This window comes from Gymnoscopelus braueri, assembly GCF_963280865.1.
Source record: "Gymnoscopelus braueri genome assembly, chromosome: 3".
NCBI lineage: Eukaryota > Metazoa > Chordata > Actinopteri > Myctophiformes > Myctophidae > Gymnoscopelus > Gymnoscopelus braueri.
The window spans coordinates 45696715-45717899 of record NC_137612.1 but is presented as its reverse complement, the minus strand read 5'-3'; the positions used below and the strand labels follow the sequence as shown (position 1 = coordinate 45717899).

At 42.3% G+C, this 21185-nt stretch overlaps 1 protein-coding gene across 3 annotated transcripts; it reads left to right on the top strand.

Annotated features, from left to right (window-relative positions):
* The first annotated feature begins 606 nt into the window (after window positions 1–606).
* On the top strand, window positions 607–20998 carry nol8 (nucleolar protein 8). Of its 3 annotated transcripts, XM_080424644.1 has the most exons (19): window positions 607–647; window positions 2742–2924; window positions 4249–4311; window positions 4766–4844; window positions 5390–5552; window positions 6017–6336; window positions 6835–7097; window positions 7664–9252; window positions 9596–9754; window positions 10763–10876; window positions 11001–11097; window positions 11896–12031; window positions 12302–12379; window positions 12901–13256; window positions 15559–15688; window positions 19872–19933; window positions 20466–20548; window positions 20674–20779; window positions 20823–20998. In XM_080424644.1, exons 2-18 carry the CDS (start codon window positions 2804–2806, stop codon window positions 20737–20739), a joined length of 3879 nt encoding a protein of 1292 aa, XP_080280770.1. In that variant the 5' UTR covers window positions 607–647; window positions 2742–2803; the 3' UTR covers window positions 20740–20779; window positions 20823–20998. The 3 variants fall into 3 exon arrangements, with proteins under 3 accessions (XP_080280770.1, XP_080280768.1, XP_080280769.1); XM_080424642.1 differs by having other exon boundaries at window positions 20674–20998; XM_080424643.1 differs by lacking the exon at window positions 607–647 and adding an exon at window positions 986–1024 and having other exon boundaries at window positions 20674–20998.
* Window positions 20999–21185: the final 187 nt, after the last annotated feature.

The window sequence follows — 21185 nt, the reverse complement described above, 5'->3', positions numbered from 1 at the left end:
CACTTCTGACCTCACATGGGGGTCAGCGGCACTTTACCCAACGTTAGTTTATTGGTTAGCTTGACCTTAGTGCTTAATATTATGAATGAAATATTTATATTATAACTGTATATTAGATTGAGTTCGTTCAGTAAATCTAAATAACAATACAAATCCGATACACTTCTTACAGTTCAACGTGCGTCTCCCCTTTAAAATGTGAGGAAATGAGCATGTCTGATGTGTGCGTCATACATGATGGAATCAATTCACTTTGCAAGTTGCATATCCGGTCTAGAACGGATACGGAAATGGTATGTTTACGTAAATGTATAATGATTGTGCAAATTACCGGATACAGTAGGGCTGGATCTAAACCGGATGTGAGCACTGAGTAGTAAATAGAAACCAGGCTGTCCACAGCCTGTTGATGCTTGTTTTAATTTTCTCATCCCAAAACGTCACTATATGTAACTTAAAATTAAAAAATAAAACTTGTCATAAAACACACAATTATAACAAAAACAATGTAGTAGTTACATATATTTTCGTTCCTCGCACCTCAAAGGGAGAGAGGAACGGAACCTTTCTTCCGGAACCATGTAAGGTTGTTATCGGGAGTTCCATCCGGAGAGGAATGATTGTAACTCCTACTGAATACATGTGAGGTAAACATTTCTTTATTTTCTTCTGGGTTTATCATGAATACAATAGAACTTCAACATTTGTCATTGTTTTATGTAGTTGGAGATTTTTTTAGCTTTCCTGTTGGTGTTGTGTCAACAATATTAACCTGTATATGTGTTTGTCTCTTTAATTACTTATTCCATATCTTTTTAATAATCAGTGTCATGATTGTAATAACGAAGGATTTAGTAATGGCTTGTTAAACAAGTGGTTGTCAGTTCTGCTCTACAGAACCCAGATTACAATTTTGAATGAGAAACCAATCTGCGACCCATCGGCAAATAAAAGGGAGAGAAAAAAAGCAGCTGCTCCAGTGGTGGAAATTAACTAAGTAAATGTACTTAAGTACAATTTTGAGGTATTTTTACTTTACTGGAGTATTTCCAATTTTCTATTATTTTACTTCTACTCCACTACATCTCAGAGGCAAATATTGTACTTTAACTCCACCAAATAGCCAATTTTACATTGAGGTGCCCACTCTTCCTGTTACTGTTAGCAACATGCAAACTACAAGTTTGATTGAATATAGATTGAATATTTGATTTGGCAAAAAAAATTAAACAGCACAGTTAAAATACTTTGTCTAACAGGTCCGTTCATGAAAGTCCTTGCGGTCTTGTTTCCAATGAGGGCCTTGGTATTCAATTCATAGACTAGCTCCATTAAACCTCTCACAGTGAGAGGTTCTTAATGGAGCTATTCGACATATATAGTGGCACCACAGTTCGAATATCAATACAAAAAAACAGCAAAAGATAAGTCTAATAATAATGTAAACCAGATCATATTTACTCATACAATGATATACTGTACGTTCATAATTTGTAAATGTACCCAATTACCCACTGTTGAAGGCCAGCTCACACTGTACATATGGTATATCATTCTATATCTGTCACTGTCATAGTCTGTACATACTGTATATCCATTCATAGGTGGTGGTTTAGAGCTATATTCATGCATATATTTACTGGTGATGGGTACATTTATTGATAGAATATTTTAACTCAATCAGACCAGTGAGTGCAGATGTCTAGTCTCAGAGTCTAAGTCTAATTATTTTATTTTTTAAATCTTAGTTGTTTACAGTATCACTACCTGGAGCTATCCTGTGTTTCATTCTTACAGCAGTTGCTGCTACCACTTACATTTCTCCATGGGGATCAATTAAGGTTATAAAGTTAATAAAGATCTTATCTTATCTTATAACAACAAGCTGGAATACAATTCCAGCTTGTTTTCAACTCTGTGATTGTCGTTTGGAAACAAAACGATCTTCCCAGGAATTCCATGAACATTTTCATCTGATTTAGTGTATCATACACTTTTGAGCCTGAATAGCTATTTTGCCACTTGTGTAGCTACTAACTAATAGTTTCACCCATGGTTTCACTTACGTAGATGCACTGCGACGCGACAGCTTAGCTAACAACACTGTAGAACTCAAGACCCTGATGGGATAGGAGAGTGTGGAGGGCAGTGATTCCCGAGTTCCAAGTTGGTGTTGGCTAGACCGCACTCTCGCATCGCATGGCGCAACTCATTTTCTAAGAATTGCCATAGCAGCAACAGTAAATAGGGTGAAACAGGAGAGGATCATAAGAGTAAAAGTCAAAAAGCAACAAATCAAGTTGCATAAAATTGTTTGGCAGTGACACCAAATATCTGTATTGGATCTTTGGATAAATATGTACAGTCAATCAACACAACAGTGAATATATGAATGAATATAAAGTATGCACAACAGTGAGTTAATTGTCTGTTTTCGGGTGGAAACCCGAAAACAGACAGTTTTGGTGTCCAAAACTGTTACTTCTCATGATTCAAATACAAAATTAGCAAAAGTGGCAGATCTACAAGCTCAAAACGCGCCGCTTTGCGACGCATTTTGAGCTTGCAGATCTGCTACTTATGATGCTTTTGTGTGACGCTGTAGTATGATCAAGTGGGGCATTAATTTACTAAAAAACACGAATAGTTAAGAATATGGGGATAAGAGGTTTCTGCCCGACAGCAACGATGCATTATGTAATTGTAATGTGAGTGCTGTCTTTGTGTTTGTCATCATGCAGACTGAGGCCCCACAGACAGACAGACAGACGGACAGACACATAGGTTGCAGTTGGTTGCAGTCATGAGACGGCTGTACGTGGGGGGACTCAGCCACACCATTACCCAGAAGGACCTGAGGGAACGCTTTGGCAAGTTTGGAGACGTGGAGGACGTGGAGCTCCGAACCAGGAGGGACGACCAGGGTAGGATCACTACACAGACCTGAGATCAGCACAGTAAAACTGAACTGAACACAGCAGAACACAACAGTAGGATCACTACAGAGACCAGGCCCGGCGTCACGTGAGGCGATGCCCCCTCAACCGGACCATCTCCCTCCCTAACAAGTCAAGATTGCCAGTTTAAAAAAAAAAACTTCTGGTACTTTTTAATTAATAGCGTTTCGGCTTCCTTCCTCAGTGTGTTAAGAAAATGGTCAATGGTGTTGTGTGTACCAGGAGGGACTGATAGACAGACAGACATGACAAGGACTTCAGCTGCTGTCGGTAAAAATAAAAACATTTTTAAAAATCGCGCACGCGCCCCCCGTACTTATTCAATTCGTACACTCTCAGAGTTCCAGATCTGTAAGGGTCCATTTAGAACCCCCTCAACTAACCCAGAGGGTCCCTGGACTTTACTTTGAGAACCAATACAATAATATGTATGCAATATTGTATGATTTGAATTTGCCAAAATTATATTATATCGATTTCTTTTAAAAATAGGAATGGTTAAAAGGAACCGTTAAGAGGCAATCATTAAGGAACCACAATAGTTGAAATCCCAAATTCTACACTGAAGTGACTGATTGCGTGGCTGCATTCAAAGCCAATCTGGACCTGTGGTGATGGCGAGTGAACAGGGGCATATTTGACATGTTTTAAACATGAGCAGGGATTCTGGGAGAGACTTGAGACCTTGCTTCTCCCAGCTTGTGCGTGATCACATAGCTTCGCTTGTCAATGGAGTTCAAACTTTTTAAATGAAGGAGGAGCAAATCAGAAGTATTTTCCTTACAAGCTACAATGATTTGCTGTTACAAAATGTAGTCATAAGAACAGACAAAAAGGCAAAGGAAAAAGTCAGGTAATAGGACAACAATATAAATATCCCATTATGTAACTAAGTATCAAAGGAATTCTCTATAAATTGTGGGTTGATAATTAACCGGTGGTCCGCAAACATATTGACTGTGTGAAAGTGGGCCTTGGGGCAAAAAAGGCTGGGGACCCCTGTAATATAGATTATGCATGCATGCTCAGAGGGGAAACAGAATTTTGACCTTCAGGCAGTACCACTTGTCAACCAGTAGGTGTCCCACTTGACCACAGGATCTAATCTTCTCAACAGACTGCAGATGTTAGTTCTATTGTATTATACTATACTCTTCCATACTGATGGGTTCAAATCATCTTTTATTCACACACAAAAAGTTATGGATTGCTTTAAGAGGATAAAAGAAAAGTACACTTGACACTAAGAAGCCTTGCGAATGAGTTGTACATTGACTGTGTCTCTCTGCAGGAGTTCCATACAAGACCTTTGGTTACGTCAACATCACCATCACAGATGCAGAATTCAGAAGATGTAAGATCTCTTCATTAACATGTTACTATTTCGATTTTATTAGAATATGGCATTTGAAATATACGTTGTTCGATTAGAGAAAATTGCATACGAGTTGCATCTATATGGAATTAGTTTAGTATAAAAACACACGCACACACTCATCCCATTTCATGGTGTTTGTCACATACACTTTCTTTCCATTGCTCTTTTGATTAATCAGCCGAAAATTTGTATCGACTAGACTTTAAACTGTATTTATTTTTACAATGAAGATTCATTTGTTTGCCTGGCACAAAATGGGGAGTGAATAACAACAAAAACAAAATCGGTAAAATCGGTATCGGGCCCAGAATGTCCCAATCGGTGCATTCCTAGTTGTTCTTACTTTACCTTGTATGTTAGTTTTTTGTTATCTATATATTAGTGTCTGTGATTGAATGTGAGTGTTGTTTGTCTTTGTTGTTGTTTACAGGTACGAGTGTGTTGAATAATGCTAAATGGAAAGGAGGAACATTGCAGATAGAAGCAGCCAAGGAGAGCTTTCTAGACAAGTTAGTACATTATGTACTGTATGTACACGTACACGCACATGCACACATGCACACCGTCACACGCACACACACACACACACACACACACACACACACACACACACACACAAAGGCTCTGGTGTATTATTACTTAATGATACTGTGTGTATATTGCAGTTATATGAGGTCGGATTCTCTTAGGATGACATACAGTAGATTTATCCAATCAGTGAAATCAGATGGTGTGTTGTGTGCAATAGTGGAAAAAGTATTCAAATGTTTTACTAATTTCACAAGTTATAAAATCTTTTGAAAATAGCAGATCTTCAAGCTCACAATGCGTCACATTGTGAGCTTGTAGATCGGCTATTTTAAAATGGCCGAAATGTATATAGGATTGAAGTGGTTAATGTATGTTTTGTAATAATAATCAAAATCTACAAAGTAAAGTAGTAAAGTTTTCAAATAATTGTAGTGGAGTAAAAGTGTAGAGTAGATGTAGTACTTAAGTACAGTACTTGAGTAAATGTACTTGGTTACTTTACACCACTGGTTGTGTGTCCCAGGCTAGCAGAAGAGAGGCAAGAGAGGCAGGTCCTGTCAGAGCAGAGGCAGCAGCAGCAGCTTCCAGACCACAAGCAGGAGGTTCTGGAGTCACTGAAGAATGCAGGAGTGGAGAACTTCCACATGAAGGCAGCCGTACCAGGAACTGAAGTACCAGGACACGAGGTCTCACTTGGGTTTCATATTGTAGCTTATTTATACAGTAATTAAATAACAGAGAGAAAGAAATGAATTATGTGCGTGTGTGAGCGGTGTTATCCACTATACTGTTTTATATTTCATCGTATGACGGTGTTTCAATGTGAAAATAGCCGATCGTACGTTGTTAAATATCTTTCTTGGCTTAAACAAGTTTGTTAAATGTTAAGCTCAGAAACCGAAAATACTTTTTCAGGTGGGCACATTTCATCCAATCAGGAGAGGGAAACCCTCAAAGATCATTTTTTATCAGCTTGTGTTTCAGCTCCAATTGTGTCTGCTCATTCATTTGTTTCATCCCTTTCAATTTCACGTGTTTATCCTGTATGAGGTCTTATTCCTAATTGGTTAAAATTGGTATCCCAACCTGAAGAGCTACCGGTATTTAACACTTATTATAACAACGTCTGTGTGTGTGTGTGTGGTGACAGGGCTGGGTGGTCAGTAAGTTCGGGCGGGTTCTCCCCGTGCTTGAGCTGAAGGTCCGTCGTGGGAACAGGAGCAAAACGTTCTCTTACGACCCGTCCAAACACTCCCACAACATCAAGAGACTGGAGACCCCCGAGGAGCCCCCCACCCCCGTCTCCATGCTCACCTGGGAGCTGACGGGAGGCGACGATGACATCAGCAAGAAGAGGCGGGGCGAGTTTCCTCCGTCCATTCCCTGGAGGCCCAAGAGGAGACGGACAGCAGCCTCTGAGGACCCGCCTCCGGGCTCCGCCCACCCTGCTGCGGACGATGCGGCTGTCAGGTAGATGTTGAGACTGTACACGTTCAGATGACCTCCTGTTACTGTTGAACAGTGGTTCTCAAAAGTGGGGTCTGGGGACCCCCAGTAGTCCTTCCAGGGGGTCCCCAGCAAGATGAGGAACAGAAAAAAAAATAGCCGCTATATAGCAGCTATTTTTGAGAAAAGAAAACCGTCTCTTATGGGGGTACCTAGCATAAAATCTTTTCAAATAGGACTCCCTCTTTCCACCCTTAATATGCCTATCCCTAACCTGAACCTCACATAAACTATGCCAAAACCTATCCTATCCCAGTCGAAACACCCTGAAAAGAGGGACTGTAGAAGACACAAGATTCTTTATTGTTACATCACGTTATACGAGTATAAAGCATGAAACATACTCCACACAAGTCCTACCAGTCTGTCTCATCCTGGTTCTGATCCTAGGTCAGTGTGTCTCCTTGTTGTTCTGATCCTAGGTCAGTCTTTCTACTTATCTGCTTCTCATTGTGGTTGTAGGCCTGGTGTTTCTGATGGGTCCAAGGCTCCAGACGTTCCCAGCACTCCTCTGCTTAACGGGGACAGCAGAGCGGGAGCGAGGCGAGCGAAGGCGGTGTGCGTGTTGAACGACGACAGCGATTCAGATGAGGAGATCCGCAGGCTAGTGAAGAGCAAACGCAGCTCCCAGGGTGCAGTGGGGCAGGAAGTGGATGATGATCGTATGGAAGTGGTTGGAGAAGACTTCCTGGTCAATTCTGTCAGGTCCCGGCAGCAGCAGAAAGGTAACTGTATTCTATCACAGTGGTTGTCAAACGTTTTAATTTCAAGGATGCCCAGTTTGGTATGCATGTGGTCCCCCATAACTCTGAGAGTGTACAAATGGAACCAAACCAGTCTAAACCAGCAGTACTAGAGGTCCCGGTAGGATAGAAAACCAGCAGTACTAGAGGTCCTGGTAGGATAGAAAACCAGCAGTACTAGAGGTCCTGGTAGGATAGAAAACCAGCAGTACTAGAGGTCCTGGTAGGATAGAAAACCATCAGTACTAGTCCTGGTAGGATAGAAAACCAGCAGTACTAGAGGTCCTGGTAGGATAGAAAACCAGCAGTATTAGAGGTCTCTGACAACTAGGGTTATAATTTACAATTTAAGCATTTAGCAGATGCCCCAGACTGACTTTAAAATAAGCAAGGTAAACGCATGCATCAAATGCCGAGCGACAGTGTAGTGCCTCAGTAAACTAGGATCACAGGTAAACCAAGAAGCTAGCATCAGTCTAAACAATAGACTGTCAAAATAATAATCTGTTGTAAAGAAACTTAAAGTGTGACTGTCATTGTGGTTCCAGGTGTCTTGGCTGATGAAGATGAGGAAGACTATGACTCGGCAGACACTGATGAACTCCTGACCTCCAAGAGACCTGGTCCTCCTCCCACTCCTCACACAGCCTGGGGGAGGAGAGGGAAGGAGGAGAACACAGGGCCCACAGAGGAGGTGCAGTTAGAACGTCTGAAGAGCCTCAGCCAGGAGGAGAGAGCATCTGGAACGGACTCGCCTTCCTCAGAGTCTGAGAGAGATGAGGAGGAGGAGGAGGATGATGATGAAGAAGAAGATGATGCAGACAGTAGCTCTGACATAGACCCTTCACAAGGAGAAACTGTTCAGAAGACTCCTCCTGCTGCTGCTGCTGGTGGTGCTGATGGTGGTGGTGAAACTGACGATGATGATGACAGCAGTGATGATGATAATGAAGATGCAGACCGTAGCCCTGACGTAGACACTTCACAAGGAGAAAATGTTCAGGAGACTCCTGCTGCTGCTGCTGCTGGTGGTGCTGATGGTGGTGGTGAAACTGATGATGATGATGACAGCAGTGATGATGATAATGAAGATGCAGACAGTAGCCCTGACATAGACACTTCACAAGCAGAAAATGTTCAGAAGAGTCCTGCTGCTGCTGCTGGTGGTGGTGAAACTGATGATGATGATGACAGCAGTGATGATGACGACGACGATGACAGTGATGAAGCTGACAGTGAGTATGAGGCTCTCTTCTCAAACTGTACCAGACTGGAGATCTCTCTGGCTGACCTGCAGCAGTTGGCTTCAGACTCACAAACGACTATTCCCACAATCCCCAGCACCACCCAGCCAGGAAGTCCGCCCACACCGAGCACCTTCTCAACAACACAAACACTGGCCGCCGACGTCAGTTCCAGATCATCAGAAACTCTACTTCCCAGCATCCCTTGCGCCGACACCAAGCCACAAGCCCCCAAAAAGGGAACCACGCCAGACGAGATCCTGGCGGCCATCATGGCCATCAGCGACGATGACGAGCCAAAGGAAGTGAAGAAGAAGAAGCTGACATCTCTCCCTGCTTTCCAGGGGACAAAGAAACTGATGGAGAAAATAGAGAGTGAGACGAAAGAGGAGAGAATGAACGAGCCGAGACAGACTGCCTTAAACAAGACAGAGTCACAGAACACAGCAGTGACACTGAGGACAGAAACCTCTTCAAAACCAAAGGATACGCAAACGTCTTCAGAACCACAGGAGACGTCCTCAGAAACAGAGGAGACGTCCTCAGAAACGGAGGAGACGTCCTCAGAAACAGAGGAGACAAAAATGCCTTCAAAACCGCAGACCGCACAAACGTCTTCAAAACTACAGGAGACACAAATGTCCTCAAAACCACAGGAGACGGAGACAGCAAGCTCAGAGACGCAGCACGTCACCAACACTCTCCCGCCGGTCAACGAGACGAGCTCGGACGACTCGTCCAGTGAGGAAGAGGAGCGTCCCGTCAGAGTGGGTGAAGAGCAGGATGAAGAGAAGCAGAGACAGTCAAACCTGAGGCGCCTGGCGGCCATGGAGCACAGAGTCCAGCTGGTTGAACAGCACAAGAAGATCATTCAGGGAGCTCTGGGCAACGTGGTGACTATCTCTCTACATCTGATCTCCCTCTTCTCTCCCTCTCTACTTACAGTAGGCCTAAGTTATATGCTGTCGCACGGCGGTGTGACTTGTTGACAAGAACAGATCTTGTCGGCAAGCGACACCATCATGCGACGGCGTATCAGGCAGACGGTAGAAAGAAAATGTATGAATAAACATAATAATGTTATTTATGAACTATTGAATAGATAAAAGTTATTATTCCCTTCTTTGTGAACAGTACATCACTATAGCAGCATATTTTCACGCGTGTTTCGTTAGGCCGACTCATCCTGTCATTACGTTCGGACTGTTTGTTTTATTATTATTATGTTTCTATCAGGACACTCCAGCAGCAGGGAAAGGTAAACACATCGTCTTCGGCTCTGATGACGATGATGATGATGAAGTCAAACAGACTTCAGTGAAAAAAAAACTACTTGGGGACAGCCAATTAAACGACAAGGACTCTGGGGATGAAGCAGCAGCTTCCAGTGTGAAGGTAAGTGGGCGTGGCTGATAAATGTGTATTCATTCATTAGGGTTGGGAGGGAAAATCGATTTCATGTATTGCCTAATGCCTAGTGTTTAAAAGGGCTCAAATTGATTGGGATTGTTTTGAATCGAATCCTGACCCCAAGAATAGGAATTGAATGGAATGGAATGGAATACCAAAAGATTCATCTAGAATATCGCTGCTGTCAGGTGGAAATCTTTTATGTCCAAAACTGTTCCTTTTTTATTATTTTTAAAAAAACAAAAGAAAAGTAAAATAGTGAATATAGCCACTCTACAATGCAACGCGCTGTGAGCAGGTAAATCAGCGATTCTGTGTGACACTCTTGTATGATGAAGTAGGGCATTAATTTACGACAAAACAAACATTTTAAACATGGAGATGCAAGGCCCGACAGCAACGATATGAAGATGGATCTGTTACATGATGTGGTTTATCTACAGCAGTGGTCCCCAAACATTTTAACCCATTAAGACCTGAGGCCGATTCTACAAAAGGCCTTCTAAATCAGTAGTTCGCACACTTTCAAGATTTTTCAAAAAATTATCCAAAAATAGCAGATGTACAAGCTCGCTGTGAGCTTGTATATCTGCTATTTTTTAATAGCCAACGCTCAAATCTAAAATGACACATAATACTTTCCCGGTTTTAATGGGTTAATTTCAACGACCCCCAGTTTGCCTGTGTAGGCCACGGACGGGTCCATTAGGTTCCATTTGTACGCTCTCTGACTCTGTAAAGGTCCACTTGGCAACTATCAACAATTTTAACTGGGGGACCGCATGGAACCTCCTCAAGGACCCCTGGGGGTCCTCAGACCCCATTTTGAGAACCAGTGAGCTACAGTATAACACTTGTTTTTCAAAGTCTCAAGATGATGGATCTCCCTTCAGAGTCAGACAAAGTTAGACAACCCTCCCGATAATGTTTTGAACTTTACTAGTAATAAAGAGTCTATTTACTGTAACTGCTTGCATGTGTGTGTCTTTCCAGAAGCCGTCAGGCTCTAAGCTGTTTGACAGTGATGATGAGGGTGGTGATGATGATGAAGAAGAAGACAGCAGGTTTCAGATCAAACCTCAGTTTGAAGGCAGAGCTGGACAGAAGGTGAGACTCATTACATCATACTACATAAGCTATTCATCAGATGCTCTTATCCAGAGTCTAAGTCTAAGATCAGAATAGATGACATCATTGGTGTTGTGTCGTGTGTTATGTTGTGTGTTTGTAGCTGATGGCGCTCCAGTCTCGGTTCGGGACAGACCAGCGCTTCCAGATGGACTCACACTTCCTGGATAGTGATGAAGAAGAGGGAGAAGAAGGTCCAGGTGAAGAAATGCTTTATCAGTTACTGTTATAGTCACACTAAACCCTACGGGTCGTACTGGTCAGCTCCCACTCCCAGACAGTACAACAGTAGAAGACTGGTTCTACTGGTCAGTTCCCAGTACAACAGTATAAGATTGGTTGTTGTGGTTGTATTTGGTAGAGCCCAACTGATACCAATGTAACCGATCCACAAGCTCTCAACACATTGCGTTGCTGCGTTTTGTGAGCCTATTTTTTCTATAATGACATGCCCAAAATAGGGATGCCAGATTGAAAGTGGTAAAAAAATCGGGTCACATCAGCTGCATAATTGCTTGGGGGGGAAAAAAAGTCAAATAATAACCCTAACCCAATAATAATAATAATAATAATAATTAATCAGATTTATATACCGATAGTGCTTTTCTAAGTACTCAAAGCTGCGTTACATAAAAATACGAAGAAGAAATCAACTTTATGAAGAAAAAAACAATAATAACAATAGTACAAGACTAAAATTGATCAAAGTTGAGCATGGGTTGAGAAACACCTTAACATCTTAACATCTGAACCACTTAAGCCCTCTATTCTTAGTGAAACGAACTTGAGTTACAACTGCACTTGGTCTTCTGTTTCCTTCTACACCGAATCTCTCTCGTTTTGAGCTTATAGAGCGGACATTTCTGACGATTGTTCCCCCAGGACTGTTGGGGTTCAAGTGGTCTCGACCAATAGACTGTAAATCATCCAAACCGATATCTGGGTGTGGCTCTGTGGTTTGGTTGGGGTTTGTGAAGGTGTATTCTGTCGTTCTTCAGGGAGTCGAAAGGAAGGAGAGAAGGGGGATTTGGTGGAAGAGAAGAACAAGAATCTCTCCATCCTCTCCAGTGTCCTGAACATCAACCTGGACGCACCCACCACCACACACACACCCAGCAAGACCAAGACCTTCAGGTAATACACGCACACGCACACACACACACACAGCAAGACCAACATATTCAGATAACACACCCACACACTTTCTAAATGTGATATTTTTGTGTGTGTGTGTGTGTGTGTGTGTGTGTGTGTGTGTGTGTGTGTGTGTGTGTGTGTGTGTGTGTGTGTGTGTGTGTGTGTGTGTGTGTGTGTGTGTGTGTGTGTGTGTGTGTGTGTGTGTGTGTGTGTGTGTGTGTGTGTGTGTGTGTGTGTGTGTGTGTGTGTGTGTGTGTGTGTGCGCAGAGATGTGTTACATTATGATCCCAGCAGACAAGAACACGTCGCCTTCGAGACAAAAACAGAAGAACAACCCAAGGAGAGGTAGAACACACTCCTTTTCTCTTCTAAGATGAGGTTTAAATAATGTTATGTAGTTTAGGTTTTAACGAAGTGCAATGTAATATAATCATTTGTAATGAATTTCAGAGGTTAAAGAGATTTAACAATTGGGTTTAATGATGTTTTGATGATGTTTTAAGGGCAGTCCACACCAAGCACTATAAAGATATTGTTTTACAAATTGTTCTAACTCGCGTAGACCTCAAACAGTCGTGAACGTTATAGTTATAGTGCTTACTAGAGTTTAACTGAGTTTTGATGAGGTTTCATGAGGTTCAACAGCATTTAAAGTACATCTAAGTCATTTAATGGAATTTAGCTGAGCATAATGAGGTTTTCATTGAATGGTATTCTGTTTTATCAAAGATTAATGGAGTTTAATGCATTTTAATGGCTAATGGAGTTTAATGAGGCTTAATGGAGTTTAATGGATTTAAATGGGTGTTCAATGATGTATAATGGAGTTTAAAGAGTTTAATTGGAGTTTAATTTGTGTCCTTCAGTAAAGCCTCCAGGAAGAAGAAGAGGGAGGAAGCAGCGAAGCTTCCAGAGGTTTCCACAGAGATCTACTATGACATCTCCGTGGACCTGAAGGCTGCCTTCGGTCCTACAGGCCACAAGACGGATGAGAAGAGCGACAACAGAGGAGAAGGGATTGAGAGTCTGCGCTGGGACAAGATGGAGGAGGAGGAGGAGGAGAAGGAGGAAGAGCAGAGTGATGAAGGACAGAGGACAGAGACGGACGTCCTGATGTCCACCTACATGACTGACCTCGCTGCAGGACAACAGGACGAGGGCCTGGGCTTCAAGTTCTCCTTCTTCTCAGACGACGCCCAACCAGAAAGCAAACAGGAAACGGGTAAAGAAAGTTGAACAGGCCAGTGACATGCAGGTCCAGAGGTTAAAGGAGCAGGTTCTAATCCCCTCCGTCATATTGTCATGCATCTGCAATCTACAAGCTCACAATGTGTCACATCACAACACGTGAAATTGTAGATGGCCTAAGTATTTTCAAGACATTTTTTGGAACAATTTGAAAACAAAATGAAATTGATATGATTGCCTATAATGAAATTCCCAAAATAGAGAGACCACAGTTTAAAGTGGATATATTGGGAGAGTAAAAAGTATTGACATGTCATTTGATAAGTGGAGATATTGTGCAGTGAGGAGGTTGTTACTGGAAAATAAATCCACTGACAGCTTGAAGCAGGACTGACGCCAAGCATGCTTTGACTTGAGGGGCTACTTATAAACTAGATCTATATGAAGTCAAAAAAATGGTATACATGCATTGTATACTTGCACAGATAGAGAGGAGATATAAATATATAAGATACTTAGTTAAAACTGTTTCTGCTGTTGTACCAGAATTGTCAAAATGTTTTGTACACTTATCAATATCACTATAGTTTATAGACCAATTATTTGTTTACCAACATTGAGACTGGACGCACAGGTGATTGTTTCACGCAATCAATTCCCAACCTGTTGTTTCGGGGTGCGCTGGTTTCAGTGCACCCCGACCCCCTCTTGTGTGTTGGCTAGTGAGGCGTGTCCTAGCGAGACCTGATAGAATGGGTGTCATTGCGCGCATACTGGTTGCATGCATACCGGTTCTTATCAGTGTGACGTCGTCTGTTAAGGGGTCTATAGACTGTGTCTAATCAGGTCACTGTTATCCTATCTGGTTTTTAAATCAGACTTCAAATCAATATGACAATTATTTCAAACGTTTGTTTCAAACGTTTGCCTTGATTATGATTAATGAATGATTATATATGAAAATAGCAAAGCTTATAGATCAGCTATATTCACTATTTATGTCGCTATTTTTGCATACCACCATTGGATAACGAAGTATAAGACAGGTTAATCAGACTGATCGATTTAGTCTGTTATAAAAAATGGATTACAAATTTTCTGGGGTCGATTTTAAGTAAGCCTTGCCAAGCCATGTGGCCCTCAGGGCAGGAGCCTATCTCCTGTGTCTGTAGCGTGAGGCGGCTTGATGTATATGGACATGACGCTATGTTGCAGGGCCTTACCCCCAATCCAACCCTTGTGCTGAGTGCCAAGCAGGGATTTTATAGTCTTTGGTATGATTTGTTGATGATATAATGGGATATATATATATGTCACAGGGAAAATGGCATTCCAGGGAAATTGACAGGGGAGCGCTTGTTTTATAGGCACGGGGTGGTGCTGCGAGGCGGGGCTTTGATGCGAGGACGACGACCACAACAACAACATACTAACCAGGAAGCTACGCTAGGGAAACGCTGAAAATAAAATGGATAATATGAGAGAAATACTCAAGTAAAGTACGAATACCTCAAAATTGTACTTGAGTAAATCTACTTTGTTACTTGCACCACTAGTACAAGCCTCAGTGGCGCACTTCGATAATCATTGGACTCCCCACCCACTACCACTGGGAGCCGGGGTTTGACTCCAGCTTGGGACATTACTTTTTCAAACAACCGCGGACTACTTTTTTTTCGCTGATAAAGTATAGTTTTGGACCATGACGGAAGGCGCTCCGACTTAGCAGACCTTGAGGCAGAGGAGTCGCGCCCGAGCGCCTCCAGGCGCGAGTGCCCGCGACGACCTGCCGATGGTCTGCTAGTCGACTTAAGCGCCGTCCGAGTTATGTACCGATAGGCACAGAATCGTAAATGATGTTGTGTGGGGACTGCGTTTGCCCCAAGTGCCACTCACTGCACTAACATAGCCCGCCAGGCCCGCCCCCTGGAGAGTGTGTGTGTGTGTGTGTGTGTGTGTGTGTGTGTGTGTGTGTATGTGTGTACACGCGCGCGTGTGCGCATGCGTGTGTGCGTGCTGGTTTGTGCATGCGTGCGTGTGTGGTGTGGGGCTCATGTCTGGCTTGCATTGCCCTCTAGCGTTGATTCTACAGAATTGCATGAGGGGCATGAAAACAAGCGTACCCCTTTCAATTTCCCTGGAATGCCATTTTCCCTGTAACATATATATATAGTATATAGCCTAAGTATATATAAGTTGCTTATTGATTGTTCGATTAACCTAAATGAGCAAGATTCATTAATATGGTAAGACGTTCTCAATACGTTTTTTGTTAATTTCCCTGCCTCATGATAAGTGTGTGTGTGTGTGTGTGTGTGTGTGTGTGGGGGGATCAGAGTACAGTGTGGAAGCTCTCCATGGACCTAAGGTGTCGTGGCAAACAGACCCTCGTTTCCAAGACAGCAGCTCTGATGAAGAGGAGCAACATGAGGAGGAGGAGGAGGAGAGCACAGAGACCACCACAGAGTACGATTACATCATTACTTATTACACTACTGTTGCAAACATTTTCATGTCAAGGACCCCCATAGTCTGGTTCACTATGTAATTTTGTCGGATTTTTTTGAAGATTTGCAAAACTATACATTTTTGGAAAGGTTATTGTCTAAGGAATCAGAAAATCAATGTTTGCATTTGCCCAGATGTGTATATGGCGGCCATATTGGCAATTATAAAATGGCCACCCTAAAATGTACGTTTTTTAATATCTCGGCCTCTAAATAAGCTGGAACATTGATTTTAACTCTTAAACCTACATTTTCAGTGTCGAGGAATCCAATGGTGGTAATTATAAAGCTACAACACTTTACAATATTAACCCTTAGATGCATGACTGAGTCCAAAATGACCAGATGTGGTTGTTTTCTTGCAATATCTTTGTAATTAAAAAAACATTTATCAATTAATATTGAAGATTTGCAAAACTATACATTTTTGGAAAGGTTATTGTCTAAGGAATCATAAAATCAATGTTTGCATTTGCCCAGATGTCTGTGGCCATATTGGAATTGACAAAATGGCCGCCGTAAAATGTATGTTTTGTAATATCTTGGCTTCTAAATAAGATGGAACATTGTTTTTAATGGCTAAACCTACATTTTCAGGGTCAAGGAATCCAATGGTGCAAGTTATCATTTCATTTTTTGTAACATCCCATTGACATAATCCATCATATGGGTAAAAATAGCACAGCCCAGGCAGTCAGTCAGATACTAACTCAGTGTTCTTTTTATTTATTTTAACTGTGAACTTTGGATGTTTGTGTAACCATCTTAAACATCATGACATGTGTAATCTTAGACAGTCTCTATCCATCATCATCATCATCATCATCATCATCATCATCATCATCATCACTTTCGTGCATCACAGCTTGGGAATCATCATCGTTCTGGCACTGGCTGCTGCACTGACACATTTCAGTACAGGCTAAGTCCTTAGCTTTGCAGGAACATCTGCCAGAAGAACAGTCTGATTTGCACTTGCATTGAACCATCTCAAGGATGGCCTTTGGAGCTGGGAGGACCTCTGTGGTCGTTGGTTTCAGCATGCCACCCGAGTGTTTGAAGTACCCATTTTGCAGGGGATCCAGCTGTGGATCCTGCAGAGCAATGGCTGCTTGTGCCCATGCCCTTGTTTGGACATGGACTCTCAAAATGTGCTGTTTCAGAGCTCCAGGTGTTGGAGGGAGCTTGTCACTTTCTGCCCTGTGCTTGCAGAACAGATGCCATCGCAGTTCAGGGATTGTCTTGATGTTGATACCCTTGGGTGAGTAAGCCGCACATACAAAGGACTCCAGTGTTGACAGCATTCCTTCTGTCACTTCTGCTTCATCCAAAAGCATCTGCAGAGCTTTGATAATATCGCCATCCGTTTTGAGGTAGACCTGCAGCCAGGTTGCCTTGCTTATACGGGAGAACCTCCCTGTGTTGTCGGCCCCAGTGAATGCATGGAAGGCTGGCAAAGCCTTTGCTCTTTCTTTACCTAGAGCTCGCCACAATCTTCAATCTGCACAACACCAGAGGCCATAGAAATGGACGTGTTCATCAGCAGGAGGTCATAGTTTGCTGTGACTAGCACTAAAACGTCCGTATCTGGGGAGAAAAATACCAACGGTGCATCAGGTGGGTTTCGCTGTGAAGCCAGCACAGCCTGGTGGATCAGCAGTGTGTCTGCTTCTTCGTGGTTATTTTCTTCAAAGACCAGGTCTTTGTTGCTCCTGGTGTATCTAGAAGCAGACGTGATGATCAGCTTGGAGGATCCCCTGTTGTACTCTAGTGTTTTGGTATCAAGATAGTCAGTCAGATCAGCCTTCGTCTTGTCATGGGAGAGGAACCTGCTCATCGGGATGTGTTTGATGGTAGGCAAGGCAACCTGGCTGCAGGTCTACCTCAAAACGGATGAAGATGTTATCAATGCTCTACAGATGCTTTTGGATGAAGCAGAAGTGATGGAAGGAATGCTGTCAACACTGGAGTCCTTACAGCTTACTCACCCAAGGGTATCAACATCAAGACAATCCCTGAACTGCGATGGCATCTGTTCTGCAAACACAGGGCAGAAAGTGACAAGCTCCCTCCAACACCTGGAGCTCTGAAGCAGCACATCTTGAGAATCCATGTCCAAACAAGGGCATGGGCACAAGCAGCCATTAATATGCAGGATCCACAGTTGCATCCCCTGCAAAATGGGTACTTCAAACACTTGGATGGCATGCTGAAACCAACGACCACAGAGGTCCTCCCAGCCCAAAAGGCCATCCTTGAGATGGTTCAATGCAAGTGTAAATCTGACTGTTCTTCTGGCAGATGTTCCTGCAAAGCTAAGGACTTAGCCTATACTGAAATGTGTCAGTGCAGCAGCCAGTGTCAGAACGATGACGATTCCCAAGCTGTGACGCACGAAAGTGATGATGATGATGATGATGATTATGATGATGCATAGACTGTCTAAGATTACACATGTCATGATGTTTAAGATGGTTACACAAACATCCAAAGTTCACAGTTAAAAGAAATAAAAAGAACACTGAGTTAGTATCTGACTGACTGCCTGGGCTGTGCTGTTTTTACCCATATGATGGATTATGTCAATGGGATGATACAAAAAATGAAATGATAACTTGCACCATTGGATTCCTTGACCCTGAAAATGTAGGTTTAGCCATTAAAAACAATGTTCCATCTTATTTAGAAGCCAAGATATTACAAGACATACATTTTACGGCGGCCATTTTGTCAATTCCAATATGGCCACAGACATCTGGGCAAATGCAAACATTGATTTTATGATTTCTTAGACAATAACCTTTCCAAAAATGTATAGTTTTGCAAATCTTCAATATGAATTGATAAATGTTTTTTAATTACAAAGATATTGCAAGAAAACAACCACATCTGGTCATTTTGGACTCAGTCATGCATCTAAGGGTTAATATTGTAAAGTTTTGTAGCTTTATAATTACCACCATTGGATTCCTCAACACTGAAAATGTAGGTTTAGGAGTTAAAATCAATGTTCCAGCTTATTTAGAAGCCGAGATATAAAAAAACGTACATTTTAGGGTGGCCATTTTGTAATTGCCAATATGGCCACAATATACACATCTGGGCAAATGCAAACATTGATTTTCTGATTCCTTAGACAATAACCTTTCCAAAAATGTATAGTTTTGCAAATCTTCAAAAAAATCCGACAACATTGTAAATCTAAGCATAAGGAACCAGACTACCAAATGTATGTGGCCGTGGACCCCCAAATTGAAAATATTCTATTTCAATCTGGGAACCCATTCGGTTCCCGATTTTTGCCTCTGGGGGCACCACCTCCTTTTTTTGTGTAGAAATAGGAACTCTATTTGGTACCTCCCCTTTCTTAGTCCACTTCCTCCCGGGTGCTTATGTGTTATAACAACACTACATGTTTAAGGCAGTGGTACAGCAGAATTGTGAGCAGGGGCGTCACTACCGTCACGCAGACAACGCGGTTGCGTTGGGGCCCATGACGTTAGGGGCACCTCCCCACCCAAAAAAAATTAAATAAAAAATTATATATAAAAAAAAAGATTATGAATTAAAAAATAAACCTGGGTGTGCCCCTTAACATTGTTACAAAACCGTTGTTTATGTACCCGAAATCCGTCACAAACCCGCGGAAAAAGTATCAGAAACCACTAATAACCGCAAAATTTTCGTCCGCACATGCGCGCGCGTGCATGTGCGTTCATGAGGGCCCGCTGTGACCGCCTCGCGTTGGGGCATACTGTTGCCTCGTTACGCGACTGATTGTGAGATTAGAAAATATATTTTGTACCAGGGACCCCCCATGCCAGGGACCCCATACAAGATTTGTGTTGTTAATTTTTCAAAGATATTCCACATTTTGATGATGTACTGATTGATGTACAGTATATAGAATATGCTATATTACCACATTTTACTGGGGACCCTCAAAATAAAATAAAAATGTTTACGTTGCTATAGACACAGTTCTAATCCTAGCTACTGGATTACTTTTATTGTCATTTGTAAATGATTATTTTGTGTGCTGCTTCAACCTGAATGAGATTATTCGGCTTGTTGCTGTATATTATATGTATCTACTTTGTATTTACTTATTCTATATTGTGTGTGTGTGTGTGTGTGTGTAGGCCTCCAACTCCAGTTAAGAAAGATTTCTTCTTCTTTTGTGCTGAGGACTACAGACTGAAAGGTAAGACATACACAAACACATACTGTACACACACACATACATACATACACACACACACACACACACACACACACACACACACACACACACATAAACACACATAAACACACAAACGCACGCAAACGCATACACAAATATAAACACACATACAAACACACACATAAACAACACACACAAACATTAAAAAATAAGACAAAGGGTCGTTGATCGTGTCACGATCATTGTTGTTTTGTCCGCCTACGCTTAGCGGGGGGGAAAAAAGCTCACCACAATCCAGCTCTTGCCGCACGCGTGCACAAACGAGCGCGACAATTTCACGGGACCGCCCCTCAACTTCACTGCACGTCCCAAATAATTGCGTGTAAGCTTGTGAAAAAACATAGAAAGTTGAAACATGGAGATATAAGCCCGACAGCGCCTAAATGTAAAATAAGCCCTTATTCTTATAATCTCCTTCTCTCCCCTATCATCCTCCTCTCCACGTCTTCCCCTCCTTCTCTCCTCTCCTCTATTGTCCTCCTCTCTCTGACAGAGGGGCCAAGGTTATTCTGTCGTTCCTCTGAGCTTGGGGAGCAACAGGAGGCATGGGAGGAGCAGAGGCATTCTCTCATCCAGGTATCCTCGCTTTCTGTTGACCTTCTGCTGTTGGTGTAGAATGATGATTATAAAGTTTATACATACCAGTTTATACAAAATCTGTATTGAAGAGTGTGTGTGTGTGTGTGTGCGTGTGTGTGCAGGACTACCGTAAGAAACATAGAGAAGCCCGGAAGAAAGGCAACTTTACCTTCTCTCACAGAAGCTGAACACAACCAGTACAACCACTCTTCTACTGTTGGACACTGGAAGCTTACCAGTGCAACAACAGTCTTCTACTGTTGGACACTGGGAGCTGACCAGTACAACCACAGTCTTCTACAGGGACAGTTTATGATACATGTTCACTTTAATTTGTCTTATCATAATTTAGATTTTTGCTTTTGATTCCATTTTCAGGCCTCAAACATTCTATGTCTGTTAGACTGTAAAGCTGAACTGAAAAAATAAATGAAAATGAAACCCTAACCCTAAAACCCATGTAATTTTTCTGATGAATCAACATGTTTCTAACCATTGTCTGTCCTAAACATACAAATACTGTCCTACAAAAATAAGAAACCGGATTTAGTTCACGTGTGCCAGTGTCACACACTGAAAATAGACTGTCTGCACAATGCGTGGCGCCGCGTGCAATGAAGTATTTCAAGCCCTT

What these genes read in the sequence shown, in the direction of transcription:
- nol8 (XM_080424644.1), top strand. Translation starts at nt 2,804, where the DNA reads ATGAGACGGCTGTACGTGGGGGGACTCAGCCACACCATTACCCAGAAG. An exon ending in AAGGAGAGCTTTCTAGACAA is followed by an intron (nt 4,845 to 5,389) that starts GTTAGTACATTA and finishes TGTGTGTCCCAG; the next exon opens with GCTAGCAGAAGAGAGGCAAG. An exon ending in AGGGAGCTCTGGGCAACGTG is followed by an intron (nt 9,253 to 9,595) that starts GTGACTATCTCT and finishes TGTTTCTATCAG; the next exon opens with GACACTCCAGCAGCAGGGAA.